This window comes from Elgaria multicarinata, chromosome 7, assembly GCF_023053635.1.
Source record: "Elgaria multicarinata webbii isolate HBS135686 ecotype San Diego chromosome 7, rElgMul1.1.pri, whole genome shotgun sequence".
Classification (NCBI taxonomy): Eukaryota; Metazoa; Chordata; class Lepidosauria; order Squamata; family Anguidae; genus Elgaria; species Elgaria multicarinata.
The window spans coordinates 62,052,824-62,072,394 of record NC_086177.1 but is presented as its reverse complement, the minus strand read 5'-3'; the positions used below and the strand labels follow the sequence as shown (position 1 = coordinate 62,072,394).

The 19,571-nt window shown below is 40.1% G+C and overlaps 1 protein-coding gene across 1 annotated transcript; it reads right to left on the bottom strand.

Moving 5' to 3' along the window:
• Window positions 1-508: 508 nt before the first annotated feature.
• On the bottom strand, window positions 509-19,209 carry RNF125 (ring finger protein 125). Its single transcript, XM_063130681.1, has 5 exons — window positions 18,768-19,209; window positions 11,710-11,863; window positions 9,041-9,135; window positions 7,699-7,789; window positions 509-4,264 (listed from the first exon to the last, which is right to left on the bottom strand). Exons 1-5 carry the CDS (start codon window positions 18,944-18,946, stop codon window positions 4,172-4,174), a joined length of 612 nt encoding a protein of 203 aa, XP_062986751.1. The 5' UTR covers window positions 18,947-19,209; the 3' UTR covers window positions 509-4,171.
• Window positions 19,210-19,571: the final 362 nt, after the last annotated feature.

The following is a 19,571-nucleotide window of genomic DNA, read 5'->3' as shown; positions in this document are numbered from 1 at the left end:
TTTTTTCTTCCTTTCCACTTTTGATTTTGCTGAACATCTAGCCTTAAGAATTCTGGAGGAACTCAAAACATTGCTCACTACTTCATGTGACATACAGGCTGCAATCCTATATCCACTTACAGGAACTGAGCAGACATGTATAGGATTGCACAGGTAGTTGATCATAATAACATGCTGTTCATGTTTGTTTTCTAATGGACCAATACGGAGACTTACAGTTTTTATGTATCATGACGGATACCAAATTTAGCCATCTGTAGAAGTTCATCTACCAAATTGGTTTCATTGTTTACTGAGTGAAACACCTAGCTTTGCTAATACAGACTGCTGTTTTTTTTAATGTTCCGTTCTCTACTTAACACCCATTTCAATTAATGCTAGGGGCAGATTGGAGTAACGTGGAATTACTATAGTTGATTTTATAGCTAATATGGTACAACTGAAATTATGAATCTTGCAGTTTTTATCCTTTGAAATAGGCAACATGCAAAAGAAAAACGAGACAGCAAAAAGCTATGAACGTTTATTTTAAAAAAATCAGTCATTCAGTTAAAAAAATGACCTTGACATTTTAAAAAATTCTCATAATAAATATGATTTTCACTAAAGTCTTAATCAGTAAAACACAGAATTTATATAAGATGTTTGTGCTGTTTAATCTGAAATGAGCCATGATCTCCATGATAAAGATTTGCTTGAATATTGATGCCTTTCAGGTTATTTCCCACTGCTGAAACCTTACTAATCCTGTCCAGGATACAGAAGCATATTTTACACTTGGGACCTGGAACAGTAACAACCATTGGTGCTACAGGGATAGCGTCACTTCTCCTCAAGCTCTTGCATGGCACTGCTGAATTGCACAAAGGAATTACAAGGGGCAAGATATGACAGAAATAGGATCAGACTTTTTGCTCATATATTCTGATATTTTACTTTAGTATTACATGTATAGTAGTGGTACTTACTGCAACTTGTCAACTACAGTGATTTAGCCCTATAGATGTTTTTGTGTGTGAATTGCATAGTGTAAGCTATTGGCTGACAAGTCTTCCAAAGCATTCCCTTTTATTATATGTGTGGGATGATTACTGTCAAATTAATCATGTGCCTCCTTGCAGCATAGGACTGCTATTACTTCAGTCCATTGGGTTCAACTCTATGACACATTAGCCAGGATCTGATTATCTGCCATGTTCCCTTACAAATGACTGGCTCAGTATCTATCTATACACACTCCCCTACCCATACATTCCATCTTATGTTCAGCATGACTTGTTTGGTACTGGAATTCTGTCCTCTAATGTGAGGTAAACCTCATACCCCATATTCTGAGTTGTGAGTGCAAAAATGTGTCATTTTCATGCCTTTCTAATAATCAGTGTGCCTTCACCTATGCATGTAACTACATTTCAGTATTCTGAGTGATCTGGAAGTACATTAACCATGTCAAGAATTCACTTCTTGTCCCCTGTTCTTTGGAGAGATTTAAAAATGTCCTCCATCAAGATTTCCCTGGCAACTGGAGTTTTGTGGACTAGACATGTCCCAAATACTAGCCATTTAGCTGACCTAGAAGTATCTTTACTATTTGAGGGTACACTCTGTAAAGTACAGAACTGTTCAGATACTTCTAGTAAGTGGGGTATTCCAGGAGTCCGTCAGACATTACCCTAAAGCTATGTGGGGGCTGATTTTCTGTGAGTAGTTCCTGTGCAGGCTGAGGTAATGTTTATGTTTTTATTTATTTGTTGCATTTATATACTGCTGAATATAATAAAATCCCCCGGTGATTCACAATATATGTTTAATAACTCAACTGTGTGGATCTTCCCCACAGAATCAGCATTGCCCGAGGAATCTGTATTTAGGATCCATGTGGCCAGCCCCTATCCTTATTGCTGGAACACTTAGGGTGCAATCCTATGCATGCTTAGTCAGAAAAAAAGTCCTACAACTGGCTGGCTGGGGAATGCTGGGAGCTGTAGGACTTCTTTTTCTATCTAAACATGCATAGGATTGTCCATTAATAATTATCTTAGCCAGGCAGGAGCCATTCATAGAAAAGTAGCTCCTTCATGGCAAAGGTAATATTTAAGAAGCATGGACAAAATATATATCACATTTACAGTCATATGCAAGTTCATAATAATTGTACCTCCATGAGTGAATGAATTTGTAGAATGAACATTTTACACATAGATAGTTTAAGAATACATTTTCTTTGAACTCTTTTCACCATTTCAGAAATCTGTGTACAAATAAATGCACACAAATTCTTACAAACATTTACAGACAACTGTATCACTGAAAGCTTCTGTATTAAATAATAATATATAAAAGTCATATTAGTCTTACTGTCTTGCTACAAAGATGGACACTTTTAGTAGAGCATTGAACAAGATGAGAAGACACATTCAATCTTAGCAGTTGCCCTTTGGGTATTATTTTAACAGATTCAATTATGGCTTTTCCTTACTAATACTATGCACTTGATATTCCAGCAGCTATAAATGTACACATGATATCATTAATACTATTCCTAAAGTCACCAGGACAATGATGTAGTGCTGTCTATCAAACATAGTTGTAGCTTTTCTTTTTGATCTCTGATAAGTGATATACGGTAACTTTTTTTTCAAAAAGGACATAGTTGTTTTCTCTCTGCCATTGGAATTGCAGTATTTTCATAATCATGAATACTCTGGACTGCTCATGGAATGCAGTAACAAGATGCTTTCAGTTTTGGTCAATATATTTAAAACTGTTAGTAACTTTTGCTATAGACAAATTCAGTAGCAATTCATATTCTGAACAAATATTTTTCTCAATGAAGTCAAGTAATATAGCTCTTAAAACAACAATATATTATGTGAGACAAAATTAACATTTAATTTTGATTGCTAATTTGAAAGTTCCTTGAATATAAATCTTTTTCATGCCTAATTTGAAAAATAAGTCTTTCTTAGACTTTAATATTCTTCAAAATTAGGGAGTTGATTCGAATTATATAGTAACAGTAGAGGTAATCTGTAAAATGTAACATTAATAACCCACTAAAGCACCATCACACAAAAATGTATTTTGAGTAAATATTACATCTGTAGCAGAAACAGAAGTGTGGACAGTATCCAATGCAACACTATCACTAACATAAATTATACTGTACTAGTGCAAACAATCTCTACCACAACACAAGTAATGCTTGCTGGTGAGGTGAGTTTTTCTAGGCTATTGGCATTGTGGTAGGGATCATTTATGCTAGTGCAATGTAATTTATGTTAGCGCAGTGTAATTTATGTTAGCGGCAATGTTGCATTGAATACTGTCCTGTAAATGCACTTTATTCAGCATTAATTTCTCTTATCTTTATAATGAATTGATGGCACACAAATTCATATAATTGATGCTCACTAAGGATCTGTTCAGTTATTTGCCTTTGTTAGATAGTTGCCGAGTTCAGATATCACGTTGGCAATTCCTGGTTATTTAACTCAGGAATTTCAGGGAGAAGTGGACCATGCAAGCTGTGTATTTGCTGTTTCCATTTTTAATCAATAGCCCAGGGATGCCACATGATGTACAAACAATTGCCCATGGATTGCTATTGGGATAACTCTGGGTTGTTTAGCCCATAAACAACCCAGAGTTTCTGGGTTTGTATGTCCACACAATTCCTGGGTTAAACAACTTGCCAGCATGTCATCTGAACCAGGTCATTATGTGGGAACACTGGCCGGACCCAAATAAAAATCCATTCGGAGGATTTTAACAACAAATGTTTTCCAAATGAAATGACTGAATGCTGGTAGAAATCAGTTGCAGTCTCTCGTGGCTATGCACACCTGGGAAACCATGATGCAGCAACATCCTGATGGCAGGGAAGGAACTCAGAAATAATGCCATTCAGCTTTTCTTTTGAAAGAGGGCTACTGTTGTTTCTTATCAGTGCCCACTGCAAGAAGGATCCTTGAGTACATTTAGCCCCAATGGGTCAGAACCCATCAAGATTACCTCTACGATGCCTATACGGTATAAGAAAATATGAATTCTTACAAACCTAAATATAATTTGCTTTTAGAATGTTGAACTATAGTCTTAAAAAAAGTTAACCCACATTTTAATTAACAATGTAATCTATTTGGTATTTCTTCCAATCCTTTTGATAGGATTATGCAGTATTTGGATTATTCACATGCACATACTCTAAAAATGACCGGTCTAGGACTCTTTCAATGAGAACTTCTTCTACAATATTTATATCCTGAAATAAGAAGGAAAGATAATCAGATATGCAAGTAAACAAAGAAGCAAACACCATCTAGCTAAGCAGTAAAATAGTCTTCTTATTAGGCAGTGATAGAAGTCCTATTAGCTATAGTTGGACCGCCACCACAACCACAATCAATCTTATATATTTAAGATTAAGCACACTTGATTCTTAACCAACACCCACATTTTGGTTTCCCTGCACTGGCATTTCCAAGGAAAAGGAATCTATATTTGGATGCAATATCCAATCACTAAGGAACAGCAAGATGCCAGGGATATGCATACTCTTACATGAGTGCATGTTCTTTCAGGTGACTACAGAGCACACGTAAGGATGACTGTCCCGGGGGATTCCAAGATTTCTACCCTCCCATTAAGAGCTTTATACCATATGGACAAATCCACAAGGAAAGCAGCAAGATATTCAGAGATGTCTTCAGTGGTTATACGAGGCTAACAGTGATCCTATGACAAGATCGAAAAGGACCTGACTGTGGCTTGTGCCATCTTAAAGGTTTCTGTGTATTGAACTATAAAAAATACAGTGTTGGCTTGGGTATCCAATTATAGGAGCCTTAGCTGTGTATATCTGTGCACCAATTAAAATAGAAAAGTTTCAATTAATAGGCAGTGTAACCATATTAATGCATTCATGTAAATCAGAAAGAAAACATTAAAAAATAATGTTCCATGTACTGTTAACCCTTTTCATTTAGGATATTATGACTAATATAGAATTGATAACAGAAAGATATAAATGGGGCTTTGCAACAAAATCTTGCAGTGTGGAGTGCTTCTGTTTAGGGTTCCAGCTACTCCACTCAACCACCACCTAGTTTTCCTTTTGTTCTCTCACCAACCGTCAGTCAGCATACAATGGGCATTGAGGTAGGGGTGTGTGTGTGTGTGTGTGTGTGTGTGTGTTTTGTGCCCAATTCCAGATACAGTTAAGTCTTGGATTTCACCATTGATTTCCATCGGACGTTATCACTTCTGTCCTTGGGGACATTTAAAAATAGTTTCTCAGTATGACTCAGGAAATGACCTTCCAAACAATTCCCCATCCAGTTATTTTCTTCTATCTATCTATCTATCTATCTATCTATCTATCTATCTATCTACCTTCTGTGTCACTGAGTTATCACTGGACTGTTTTGAAGGTTTCACCCTTAGGTCCTCCCCCCCCCCCATTTAATATGTTTGTATCCCTGCTAACCTTGGGGTTTCTCTGGGTCTGCTTATCCCTCCCTCTTGTGTATGGGTGGTGTGGTTTAGGCTGCATTTGAGTGAGCATGGGAAAACATGAATCAGCATTAGAAGGGATGTTTTGAATGTTTAATTTTAAGATGATCAATTTCCTTTCAATTTGGTTACTAGCTTTGCAAAAAATAGCAACAATACAAGTAACATTTTGGTTCTTATTATTTAAAAAGCATGTACTCTTTTGTGGGAGAAATATTTTTTCCTCATTCTAAAACGTTGAAATGTCTCTTCTAAGGCTTAGTAACTGGCAGTAAGAGCTTTATTCTGATATTTTGGGCTTAACCCCTTTTGCTACTGGTCCTACACACCACTGCAATGCACCCTGCCCAGAGCTTCTCCAAAGCTGAATTTGGCCCATGGGCTGAAAGGGGTTCTGCACCCCTGCTTCAAGCCTTCTGGCTTTTTATTTGAAAAAAGAAAGTGATGTTTGCCCTAAATATTCAGAACAAAGCGTCCCACTTGCTTGCCCTCCTCCCTCCACCTTTTCCACTAATTTACTTGAAAATTTGCTCCAGTGATTTCAAAACCATACTCAAATAGTGAGTAGATCAGTGAGAGAGAATAGAACAACTCCTTCACTTATTTTTGGATTGGTGTTCAAGCAACGTTAGGATTCCCCGCACCAGTGTAGCATCTTGGCGGAATTACACATTTCTCCACTGGAGTCTCAAAGTCTTTGTAACCTTTCTAATTCTTCAGGCATAACATTCTTGCAATCTATGAATGCCCTCAAATGACTTGTCAACTACAGGAGTTATGAAGGGAGTTGCAGATAAAGGAGTCTTAGCAGTGGTTTAGGAAAAATAACTATACAATTTACTCACTATATGGCCTTTGTAACAGAATATATGTCTGAGCTGAAGGTGCTTTATAAAATGCCTGCTGTAATAATGTGGACCACTATCACATAGCAAACAACAAATTGAACAGTACTATAAGTAATTTAAGGGGGGGAAGTAAATATGCCAAATGAGTGTGTTCGCTATTAAGATGTAGCAAAATAAATAATAATTATTGCTAAAGAGAGAAATGTGAAATATCTGGGGCAATTGTAACTAAGGGCATTATTTGAGTGACCTGAATATACAATGCACTCTCTGTCTAACAGTAAATTCGGCTTATCCCAAGTATACTGTTTTGTTTTATATACAACCTGGGGATGCCTTGTTTACCCATATCTTATGCATATGGGTCGCTATTTTTTTGCATGAATGGGGGACATCGGAATACTTTTTTACTAGGATGCACGTTCTTTTTCTCCATGAATGCTTTCCCCCCACCCCCGTCCATAGCCCTACAAGAGTACAAATATCCAATCTGCAGAATTGTAGCCAGTTGTTCCAAAGATCCATTTCAGGCAAAGGCACTCCAGTGCAAGCACAGAGCTTCTCTTCCAAGAGGGACGTCTTTTTCTTTGTTTGTGCAAACCGACAACTTCCACTGAAGTGAATGACACCTCTGTGCACAATAGACTAGTATGTGCATATGAGCACACAAACATTTCAAGACTGGGGCTAAAGTTTAAACAGGTGTGAAGCAAAAGTGGCAAATATGAGTTAATTCTCAAGAAAAGTATCAGGCTATCTTCTAGGATCAATGATTTAAGATTATTTGTTTTGGAGTTGCAGGGAGAGAGAGCTGCCATTAATGAAAGCATTATAAGTGGGACCGGCAACAAAATGTTGCAATGTGGAGCGCTTTTGTTCAAGATCTCAGATGCTCCATCACATTCTCAGTGGGCAGTTCGTGTTTTTTTCTACATCCTCGGGGTTTTTCTAAAGTTTTTTTTGAACTTTTGCAAAAACTTTGTGTTCCCTCTTGTTCATCAGTGGTGCACTCGAGAGAAGTGAAATTGCTGTTAGTATATTTGATAATTTTGTCTTTAACACTACTGATAAGGTATCACAATTTCACCCTGAAAATGCTGGAAAATGCTGGTTCTGGAGCCTTTCATTTCTCCATTTCATAGGCACAGTTCAGGCAAAAGACGGCAGAAATGGTTTTTCAGCAGATGGACTGTGTTAAACTAGTACACCAGAACCTATGATGTGCATAATATGCATGTTTCCATTTATACCACTTCTGTCAAACAGTCAGTTAATTACAAAAGATAAACCCAATGATGCATGCACGTGGACATAAACCCAAATGTAAGACATTTACCACTGCTCTCCTTTCGGATCTGTGATAAGTGAGAAAATGGTCCAGGAGATCATTTTCATCCAGTTCGTACTGACAGAAAGGACAAGGATATCTGAAAACAAAAGATATTATTTATAGATACTAGTTGCATTTTTCAGAGTTAGCTATTCAATACATTCTACAGTTGACAGCTAAATTGGATGGTGAGCCAACCTGTTCCCGATAAATAGGGTTCTGCATCAAGTTGCTCTCGGTATGTATGTCATGGAAGCAGGAATGTAGGCATAAAGAAAGGGTTAGAGATTGTGAATACAGATTACTGAGATTATGCTCTACAGGATGCTCTCCCTTTACCCATGCTGGTCTAACAGATAGGCCTGGTTCAGACAACACGCTAAACCACGCTGCTTAACCACAAAATGATTAAGGGAATGCATTATGCATTCCCTTAACCATTTTGTGGTTAAGCAGCATGGTTTAGTGTGTTGTCTGAACCAGGCCAGACTGTACAAACAGAGGATGTCTACAGCTTCTTCAGAGCTTCTTCAGAGGATGTCTACAGCTTCTTCATTTGGACGCACAGGGGATCCTGGTCTCAGGCAGGGATGAACCCTCCCTTACCCCGGGATAACAGGCACCACTGGTAGCCCGACATTTCCCGCAGTCTTGGAGCATGTGGCCCATTCCGTGGCTTCTCCCGGCTTCAGCGATTACTCGTGAAGAGCCAGGAGAAGCGGCGTGTGGTCGGCAGCACTCCCCAGGAGCGCTGCGCCCATTGGGGGCAGGGTGGGGGGAGTGGAGAAATAATTTTTTTTAAAAAAAACCTTACCTTTTCTTGTTCATGCGCTCCTGCGCACCTGGCCCTTTAATTTTTTTTAAAAAAATGGCGGACGCAACAGGGCTTTCCTTTAGCCCGTCACATCTGACGTGAAGACTAGGGCGACAGCTCGCGATAGTTGTATCGCAGGCTTGCCCCTCCTCCCGCCCAGATTTCCAGGTAGGTCTAGCAAAGGCCTAAGAATCATACAGATGTTTTGTAAATCCTTTTTGTTTGAACTGGCTTCAGTCACTGGAATTAAAGTGGATAACTATCCACTCAGCTGCAATCCTACACAAATGTACCTAGGCAGCAGTCCAGTTGAAATCAGCAGGACTTACGTCTGAGTAGTCACCACTAGGATTACACTGTTAATGTTCTAGACTTGGGTGTTTTAAGTTGTGAGTATTAGTGAGCTTAGTTTTAATCTGTCTTTATACAACTCAGTCACTGGGATATGACAGGTTATAATAGTGAATAAATAAATATATAAATCAGGCTGATAGTAGATTTATGTTACCTTTTTTTTATTAAGATGTACTTTACCTTGTTTCTGGATATACAACCTCTTGCAAGGGGCCATATTTCTCTATATATTGGCCACAAGTCCTCAAATGAGCTCTCATCTCACTGAGGCACACCTAGAACATGTGAAGAAATGGTTCATTAGTCTGTTACTTAGGCTGTAATCCACTTGCCTACATGTCCCTTTCAACTCACTGGGGCTTACTTCTGAGTAGACATGTTTATGATTGAATTGTTAGTTACACGCTATAAGAAGATCTTGTTCACTAACAAAGGCCTTAGCTAGACCTAAGGATTATCCCAGGCAAATGGAGGGGTCATCCCTGCCTGCTCTCGGGATCCCCTGTGTGTCATTTGGATGCACAGGGATGATCCTGGGATATAGGCCTAGTCTAGCCATGGCCTAAGTGATTCTAAAACAAGTTTACTACTCAGAAGTAAGTTGTATTGATGTGAATGATGCTTAGTTATGCAGCACAATCATTTGGATGTTTACATGAAAGTAAACCCCACTGAGTTACAATGGGGGTAATTCCCAAGTAAGCCTGTGCAGAACTGCAACCCTAGTTTATGGCTACTGTCACTCTGGTAATTGTTCTCACTAAAGAAGCCTGTTTATTTCTAGTACACTGTAACTACAATCTGCATGGTACCCTCCCCTCCCAAATGCTTAGAATTTACATAAGTGCTTACTGAATATTCAAAGTGCTTCATGTATCCAAGCTCAATAATCCTCACAACAGCCTTGTAAGAGAGGACAGTGCTTTTATGTCTATGTTACAAGATGTGTGGTGGGTAGGACGGGGTGGAGAGGTAGTGGCTTGCTTAAAACTATTTGGTGAGTTCATGGCTGTGGGGAGGTTTGAACAAAAGTCTTCCCAGCTCACAACTTTTAACAACTACTACACCAAGGGAACTACAAAGGTGCACAAAACATGGCAGCACTATAGCAAGAATGGTCTGCATACATTCCAGAGTTCTCTACAAAAATAAAAAATGGGGGTGGGGGTGGGGGCGGGGGCGGGGAATGGCATAAGTTAGAACACTATACAGACCTGGACCTGTCACTAGAAAACAGCATATGCTGCATTGGCCAAGTGCACTAGGTACACTGCAGCAGTCCAATCAAAAGAGACTGGTAGTAACTGGCAGACCTAGAAGTCCCACTGCCTTATTTGTAGCTTTTGCAACATAAAAATGGATTCCCAGACATTATTGGGAACTGGGGGTTATGAGGTCTCAGTCAGAAGTTCAAGCAGGGTAGGAAGATTCAGCTGTTGCACCTCTCAGCCTACTCCTTGGTGAATCCATTCCCCACCCTCCTTCCTTGCCTGCTGTGGCAAGTGGAAGTCTAGTTTTGGTTGAGAGCAGGGATGCAAAGAGAATAGTGGAAATACAGCAAAAAGCTTCCTTGCCTGTTCTGATCAAGATGGTTGAATTCCACTTAAGACAGGCTACGGTAGTTTAATTTTTAAAAAAGTAATGAAAGGAATGGATTCTTAGGCCATAGCTAGACCTAAGGTTTATCCCTGGATCATCCAGGGGTCAAACCTGTTCATCTAGGTGACACACAGGGGATACAGTGCTCAGGCAGGGGCGAACCCTGGATGATCCCAGGATAAGAAATACTTTTGTAAGCCGCCGTGAGAGCCTTTTTTGGCTGAATGGCGGCATAAAAAAAATACTTAAATAAATAAATAAATAAATAAACCTTAGGTCTAGCTGTGGCCTTAATCTGCACTCCTTCCCAGAGTTAGATCAGCAATTCTCCTTCTAATAGTGAACTCAAATGCTGAATGCTAATGGTTATGTAGCCAAAATATTGCAAACTGAGAGTCAAGGGAGAGGTATCAGCACCCTAATGAGAGCTGAGCATGTTTAGTAATCATGAAATACTGAGTATCACTCTGTTCCAGGGAAAAGAGAAATGAAAACCAGGCAGAATGGAAAATCCATATGGCAACATTTTGCTGCAGGTCCTATTGTCCGTACAAGCGTTCAGATTTGTTTGTAATAGCCCAGGGAGCAAAATCAGGAAACTTTAGGAGAAGACTTACTTGAGCCAAAACTCACCACGAATGAGTCAGCAGAAATGATTCAGCAATTCTAAGTCCAGTTGTTACAATGTAAGTGATTTTCAGTTAATGAGCTTCTATATCCATCTACTCCGATGCAAACCCCATTGAGTTTTACTCCCAGTTAAGTGGGTATAGGATTGCAGCCATAAACACTTATTTACCTTTTCTGTTGAAAGCAAAGGCACTTAAATGTTTTATTTTGACTGGATACTGCTTATTATTTAGAACAGATTTCAATGAGTCATTTTTAGGTAAAGCATTTAGAACTGGTGTGGTTGTATCACTGCAGACTCCTTAGTAACACCCCCATTGTGAATGTAATTAATGAAAGTTACTTGCATATAGGCCCATCTCATATTTCAGCCTAAAGTATATTAAGTGGTGAATTCAAAATGTTAAAATTCAACATTTAAAGGTTAATAATTGAAGAGAAAATCATGGTTACTAGTTTTTGTGACAGTAAGGTTGCAAATGTAACATAGGACCGAATCTTGTTAGATTGGGCATAATGTGTCCATTGAATTCCATGGGAATTGCTCCCAAGTCAGTGTACATAAGTATAGAAAAGTCTCCATTGGATATAGAAATTATGGAATATTAGTGGTTATTTACCTGTGTTTCGCATTCTGTACAGTTTTGGTATATATCTTTCATCATCTTGGTAATATCAGTTGCTGGAATCCCTTCTGAAGGAAGATAGCCCCGGCAATAAGGACATGTCCACGTGTTATTCCTTAAACTTGTAGCAATACAAGACTGACAAAATCTGACAAGATGGGTAAAAATAAACACCATGTTTCCCCACAAAACTCCAACGTAAAGAAAGCATTTTGAAATGTAACACAGTTATGATCACTAACAGTCATGACCTTCCAAAAAGACTGGTTCCTACTCCAGTTCTGGCCTGTTACTCATTTTGTTTACTTGAGCATCCCAGTATATCGAGCCACTGATAAAGTGAGGTTAGAGAAGATAGTGTGTTTTATTATGGGGTTATCTGTGCATTAGCTGAAGTTACTCATTAGCATAAAAGTACCTACACCTACCAGTGAATTGCAAACTCTACTATGTATTAATAAAGCACTATGGAAGAGGTAAGCACAACATAAGGCATGCTCCAGCCAAGGGTACTGCACTTTTATGTTCTAATGATTTTACTGGGGGAGAGTCAAGAATATGTTTTATTCCTCCACTTTTATCAATGAAATTCAGAAGTGCTTCACTCTGGCTGGATTGAAGTTTATAGGTTGGATTGTAGCCTATACCTATATAATTGCAAGTAATTGTCACAAAGTGCAAGTTTTTGTTTTGTTAACCTGCTTCTTTTATACAAATAAGTAATAATTCACAGGCATAACTTCATTGTGAGTAGAATAGCCCATCCTAAAGAAAATGCAATATTGTGTTGTCTTCAAATACACTTCCAGTGATTATTCCCAGAATCAATCAAAGAGAAGGATGCAAGTAAATGAAGTCCTAGAACAGACAATGGAAATGAAGCCCATCTTATTTGTGAACTTATCACACATGACAGGATGAAATCAGATCTTGTGGATATCGCCACATTGTGGTGTGATGCTTCTGACACCAAGTGCACAAAAGCTGAAATGCCAGATGTCTCTATGGATATGCTTGACTAATGGCAGATGGCCAGAGTAATAGCCGCATGGTTTTGGAGATAATACTGGGAGCATTATGAAAGCTTTTATTGATGTTGTGTCTAAGCTTGCTGTAATGAAAACTGAAGCAACAAACCAGAGCTTGATGGTTTTTTCATGGTCTACCCCACCCCCATTGCCAGCTTAAAATGCAACAGGAGTGGGCTATAACTCAGTGTGATAAAGCACATGCTAGGCACGCGGAAGGTCCCAGGTTTGATCTCCGGCTTCTCCAGGTAGGATGAAAAAAGAATCATGCCTGAAACCCTCAAAAGCCACTGCCAGTCAATGTCAACAATATTGGGCTAGATGGACCAATGGTCTGAGTCAGTATAAGGCAGCTTTCTATGTTCCAAAGTGCACAAAAATGGCTTGAATATTGCATAGGGAGTAATAGGAGCAGCTCCTCAAATCTGTCGCTTTGATCTGGGAAGTGTTACAGCATCAATGAACTGAGCAGCTCTTAGTAGTGCTGAACCAATACACAGTTCTGGGAAATACTTTTTTTCATTAAGAAATGGCCTGAGTTAGTATCACATAAGCATCCTTGAAATATGCATAGTAAATTTAAAGCCCATGCGTAACATCAAATGCATAAAAGCAAACCACTAAATAGTCACATTTTAAAATTAATAGTAACGTTATTAACTCCCAAATTGGATGCTCATAATGCTATCATGAATTTTAATATGTGATAATTTAGTGCACTGTAAAAAAGACTTAAAATATAAGGGACAGATAAGTCAGATACAATTTTTATTCCTCTACAGGAAATGTGCTTTAGCTGTAGTTTGGCCACTATCCCATTTTGCAATTGTGTTTTAAGAATTATTGTCTTATTCTTTTGTACATGATTTTAAGTGTTGTTCAAAGAAATAAAATTAATTTTCTTAGAAAATCTTCTGATTCTAGCACGTAAAGGATTTGTAAGGACCTCTTTCCTTAAAGGTCACAAGGTATGTCACAGGTGTCCCTTTACAAAGGTTGTATCTTACCTATGGAAACAACAAGTGTAAAGGAGGATCTGTTGCAATGGGAAGACAAATGGGAGGAACACAGTCTGAGCAGGCTTAAGTCCCAAGAAATATCTTTGGATTTCTTCAGACATAAATTATAAGGCCAACTGACTTCAATTATATGCATATAATAGCTTGTTACTGACCAGTGACCTACTCAATTGATTTGGATATGTTTCAGGATAGAATAAGAGCTGGCTTTACTTTCAAAACCTGTCTTTAAATGATTTGTCTGCTTTTTCTCAATGGAAATAAAATAGCCAGGCTCAAAGGGTGAACATAAATGTTACTTTTGATGCGTACCAGAATGTCCAAAATCATCTAGCACTACGGATGATGAGAAAAGCAAAAGTCAAGAATAGCCATGCACCATCCAGGGTCAGTTCTGGCAATCTTGGGTGTCTAATATTTCTCCCTACCACCCACCCCATGTTCAGGGCAGTCTTTCAGTCTGGAAAAGACCAATTGGCTGAAATTCAAATGGTTAATGGTGAACCAAATAAAAATAAAAATGAGGGGCAGGCAACTCAGGATTTGCAGGCACTTTTGGCACCAGGGGCTTCAGAACCAGCAGCTTCTGTATTGGTTGTGCAGCCCTTAATGGGCATTATCCAATGGCTGTTGGACCACCGCTTTTCCAATGAAGTGCAGATCATCAGCTACATCTCATTAAAGGAAAACACTTTCATTGTGTTTTCCAAATATGTGCATGATTTTAGACAATGAACTATTAAAGTTTGGCAAAGTACATATGTGTTAGAGAGGGTTATACAATCAAAATTCCACCTTCTCTCATTTTATCTAGTTGCAAATGGTATTTACATAGTTTGTGCAACCAGTGGAACTGTAATTCATATAAACTGCACTTTATGTGCCTGTTGCTAGTCTGCACTGATTTTTTTTAACTTAACACTGAAACATGTTATTCAACCGTAGTCACACAGCTGATAGAATTGGCTTGGTATCAGATTTTGGGACTTTATTAGTAGGCAAGACTGGTTTAAGATTTTTGCTGCCTCAAGCAGCATGAGATGACAGTGTCCCCACAGTAAATACCACTGCACCTTAGAACTCCTTGAAGCACTGGATTCTGTAATTGTCTCTTAAGGCACAAGCCAGTGTGGTATGGTGGCAAGAGTGTTGGACTGAGAGTCAGGAGATCTGGGTTCTAGTCCCCACTCAGCCATGGAAACCCACTGGGCCAGTCACAGACTCTCAGCCCAACCTACCTCACAGGGTTGTTGTTGTAAGGATAAAATGGAGGAGAGGAGGATTATGCATGCCACCTTGGATTCCTTGGAAGAAAAAAAGGCAGGATATAAATGCAATAAATAAATAATAAATTAAATAATTCTTTACATGTTTAGACAGGAAAAAGTTCAACAATTTGCAGCATGCCCCAGCCACCATGGAAGGATTCTGCGAGTCTTAGGACTTTTTTCTGTCTAAACATGCATAGGATTATGCCCTTAGTTTGCACAGTGAAGTCATCATGCCAGAAGGAGCACAAGATCCCACATTTGTGCACTGCTATTGACACAGCAAGTCCCCTTGAATAATGGTGCCCTGGGCAGCTGCCTGACTTTTGGAGCCCAGCCTGCTAATATGCAGATTTTCAGTATTAAACATCTCTTTGTTTTTCAGGTGCTACAGAAATGTATGCTCTAGTTAATGCAGGGTTTATAGTAAGATTACAGATCGAGGAAGCACTATTTGAAAAAACAACAAATATTCCATTTTATTTATATAGAAAACCTATTCACATGTGAAAATGGCTCCACCAAAAGGTTGGAGCCATTTTCCACCTTTTGGTGGAGCCTGCCAGATATCGAATCCCACAAGTGCAGCTTGTTTGCATGATCATCCAATGTATTATCTCATGGGGGAAAAACATTTTTTAACATAAAGTAATACAAGCACATCTACTTTGTATGATGCATACTCTACTCCCTTTGTACATGTATGCTCTCCTTTACCACACCTCCTGAGTTCACACAAACTATAATTTGCCATTACATCCAAACTGGGCAGTCTATGATTTGTGGTTGACTAAATCAGAAATTGAAGGAGGAAACTAGAACTAGTGAATATAAAGCTCATTCATAGCAGCCAAACCTTGGGTTTCCTCTAATGTCTGAACCAGGGTGGAATGCAAACATCATACATGCTAGCTTTATGTTTTGCCTAGAATATAGGAACATAGGAAGCCGCTTTATACTGGGTCAGACCCTTGATCCATCTAGTCCAATATTGTCAGCACTGATTGGCAGCAGCTCGCCAGGGTTTCAGTCAGGAATCTTTCCTGCCCTGAATGAAGGTGCTGAGGATCAAACCTGGGACCTTCTGCATACAAAGCGGATGCTCCACCACTGAGCAATGGCCCCTCCCTATCGAGGGGCCATATGGTTCTTTTGGATTTCTACTCCTTGTGAGGTGAGTTATCATGTAGCTGCAGTATATAAAAAGGCTCAGTTTTACTTAAGATTAATTTAAAGAGGCTTTTTGAGCCTTGCCTGAAGGTATTTCATATAGACAGACTTAATAACATGGACTTGATTCGGCTATTCTAGTACAGCTACAAGGCCAACAGTGCAATCCTGTATGTGCCTGTTCAGAAATAAGTCCCATGGAGTTCAATGGGGCTCACTTCTAGGTGAGTACAGGACTTCAGTCCAAACCAATGTCATTGAGGCTGCTAACTGCTACACTTTTTTCTTTTTGCTATGGAAAGAGGCGTCCCATACATAGCTGCTTCATACCTATATAGAGCTATTCGTAGTCAAGCAAGGAAAATGAAAACCAACTCATCTCCAGTTTGTCCACATTTAGCTATAGAAAAAATCAATCAGAGAACTCTTGAATTTTTAATTCTGCGTGGGACAACTGCCCACTCCAATATTTTGGAAGATTTGCATTTAACAGATTTGCACCAGTTTTTACATTATAAGATCAACATCAGTGAATACAAATCTAAGGAAAGACTTCCCCAAATTGTAGGGTTTACCGATCCCCAAATTTGGAATATTGCTGATTTTTAAAGGATTTTTAGCAAAAAAAATTTAAAAAATATTTTTTAGTAGGGAAGGTGGTTTAATTTCATTTAATTAAAATTTATAAGATTCTTCCAAAACCTAGCAATACTTCCCCTTCCAACTACAAAACCTTTATTTACAAACATCATACACATGCATATTTATTTCTATTTTAGGAATATGAATAGACTGAGGACAATGCAGTTAAAATGTATCCTCTATTCATTGATAAAACAGATTGTAAACAACTTCATTAGTGGGAAATTAAAACAAGCATAGAGTGTCAATAGAAATCCTAACATATTAATCTTGCTTGCATATTGTTTTCAAGTGTTCAAAGCAGATCACATACATCATCTTGGTGCAGTTCATACAAGCTGTAAAGTAGTTATCATCCATACTTTCCCTATAACTCTTGATTGTAGTGTAGTGTAGATCAGTAATGTCTGTATTGCCACTTAGTCCCTAGCTAGACTTAAGGTTTATCCTGGGATCGTCCTGGGGTCATCCCTGTTCATGTAAATAACACACAGGATGTCCCGGGAGCAGGCAGGGATGACCCCGGGACAATCCTGGGATAAACCTTAGGTCTAGCTAAGGCCTTAGCCACTGCACTACACCAACTTATAAACAAACCCAGATCATTCTTTAAACTTTGGGCTCATCTACACCAAGCAGGATATTCCACTATGAAAGCAGTATATAAAAAGCAGGAGCCACACCACTGCTTTATAGTGGTACTGAAGTGCATTGACAACTGCTGGGACCCATGACATATCTACACCAAGCAGGATATAACACTATGAAAGTGGTATGAAAGCAGTATAGTATGTGCCAATGGGCCCCAACAGTTGTCAGTGCACTTCAATACCGCTATAAAGCAGTAGTGTGGCTCCTGCCTTTTATATACCGCTTTCATAGTGGAATGTCTTACTTGGTGTAGATGAGCTCTTTGTTTCTACCAAGGTACTAAAGAGAATGAAGTAGAAGAGCAATGAAATCTTAACGAAAAAACTTTAGCACAATCGCTTAAATCAAAGTGATCTGCGACATCTCTGTCTGTAAACCTCAAGTTAAATGGCTTGAGCTTTGTTCTTTTAAGCTAGCTTTAAAGAAGAAGGTGGCGGGCAGGAAACATCTCCTTTCTTCCTTTGCTCATTTCTTTGGCCGTACTAACAAAAAGGTACTTTTTGTTTTCAAATCCCAAATTGGGAGCAATTTCCTCCCTTTGAAAAAAACAAACCAAACCGAGTTTGCTTGGTCCAAAACAGGGAGCACATAAGAACGTAAGAGAAGCATGCTGGCTCAGACCAAGGGTCCATCTAGTCTAGTATTATGTAAACACAGTCGCCAAGCAGCTGCCCACAGAAGACCCACAAGTGGGACATGAGTGCAACAGCAGCCTTCCGCCCAAGTACCTCAGCAACTGGTGTACAAAGGCATACTGATACTGGAGATAGCATGTAGCCATCAGGACTAGTAGCCACTGATAAGCCTTATCCTCCATGAGTAACTGCAACCCTAGTGCACTAACTTAAGAAACCAAGTCAAAACATGTAGCATATTCCCATGCGAAGATCCAACCAAAGGAAAAGGGAAGCTTTTTATTTTTTAACCGGGACATTGGCACCATGGTGGGGCTTTCTTCCATGAAGCGTGCGAAGAATCGCAGCCCTAAAAACAGCACCATTTTAAAAATGACAGGGGAGAGTGTACTAAGGCCATAGCTAGACCTAAGGTTTATCCCAGGATCATCCCGGGTTCGTCCCTGCCTGAGCGCTGGATGCCCTGCGTGGCACTTAGATGAACAGGTTTGACCCCAGGACAATCCTGGGATAAACCTTAGGTCTAGCTACGGCCTTAGTCTTGGGTAGAGATTCGTTTTCTCGCATTGTGCAGCGTAGGGTTCACGATCTCTTCTCCTCTCTCCCTCGAGCCAAGACGGGGAGGGGTATTGTACTTACACGTGGCCACATCGCGTCCTTACGGGCTGGTGCAGCACCTCCAAGCAGATGGAGCAGTCAAAAGAAAGGACCCGCTGCCGTTTCTCCTCCCTTGCTCTCCCCCAGTGTAGAGTGAACAGGCTGCCGCCTTGGGGGCCGCTCGCCGCCTCCCGCCCGTCGCCGCTTAACATGGATCCCATCTTCTCAATGGAGCACTCCTGCGAGAGCGCGCGATGCACTTTCCTTGGCGCTGTCTGGGGCTGCTGTTGCCGAGCTTCGCTGCTCTGCAGCCAGAATTTGAGCAGTTTGCCGGGACGGTGCGGGGGTGTTGGAAGCAAAGGGAGAAGTCGCCGGGGGGTGGGGAGGGAGGCGAGGGCCGCAAATCTTTCCTCGTCTTCTCGGATGGAAGAACTCTCGGAGCTGCGGTTAGGACCGTCTGTCGCGGCTGCAGGGTCGAAACCCGTGCAGAAGTATGGTTAGTGGCAGGCGGGAAGGGCCAGCCCAAAGCGGCGCGGTGAAACCTGACACCGTCAGCAGCCCAAGCAGGGTGGGGGTGGGGGTGGGGGAGGAAGCCCTCCAGTCCCTGGTCTCGTTTACTGGCTGGCTGGGACAATGTTTTGTTTCTTTGACCCTGATTAGCAAGCACAACCCTTTTGCATGTTTGCTCTGAAAGAATTCCCACTGTGTTCAACCCGGGGCTTACTCCCTGGGAAGCGCGTTTAGGACTGCAGTCTAAAGGCACAATCCTATGCATGTTCAGAACGGGGTGGGTGGGGGTGGGAAGCCCCTACACACAGCATTGAAACTGGACACTGAAGGATTCCC

Bases quoted from the DNA above. Each gene is read 5' to 3' on its own strand.
- RNF125 (XM_063130681.1), bottom strand. From the start codon at position 18,946: ATGGGATCCATGTTAAGCGGCGACGGGCGGGAGGCGGCGAGCGGCCCC. The intron at 11,864-18,767 runs GTAAGTACAATA...CCATCTTGTCAG, and splicing joins AGGACGCGATGTGGCCACGT to ATTTTGTCAGTCTTGTATTG. The intron at 7,790-9,040 runs GTAAAGTACATC...TTTTGTTTTCAG, and splicing joins GTTGTATATCCAGAAACAAG to ATATCCTTGTCCTTTCTGTC.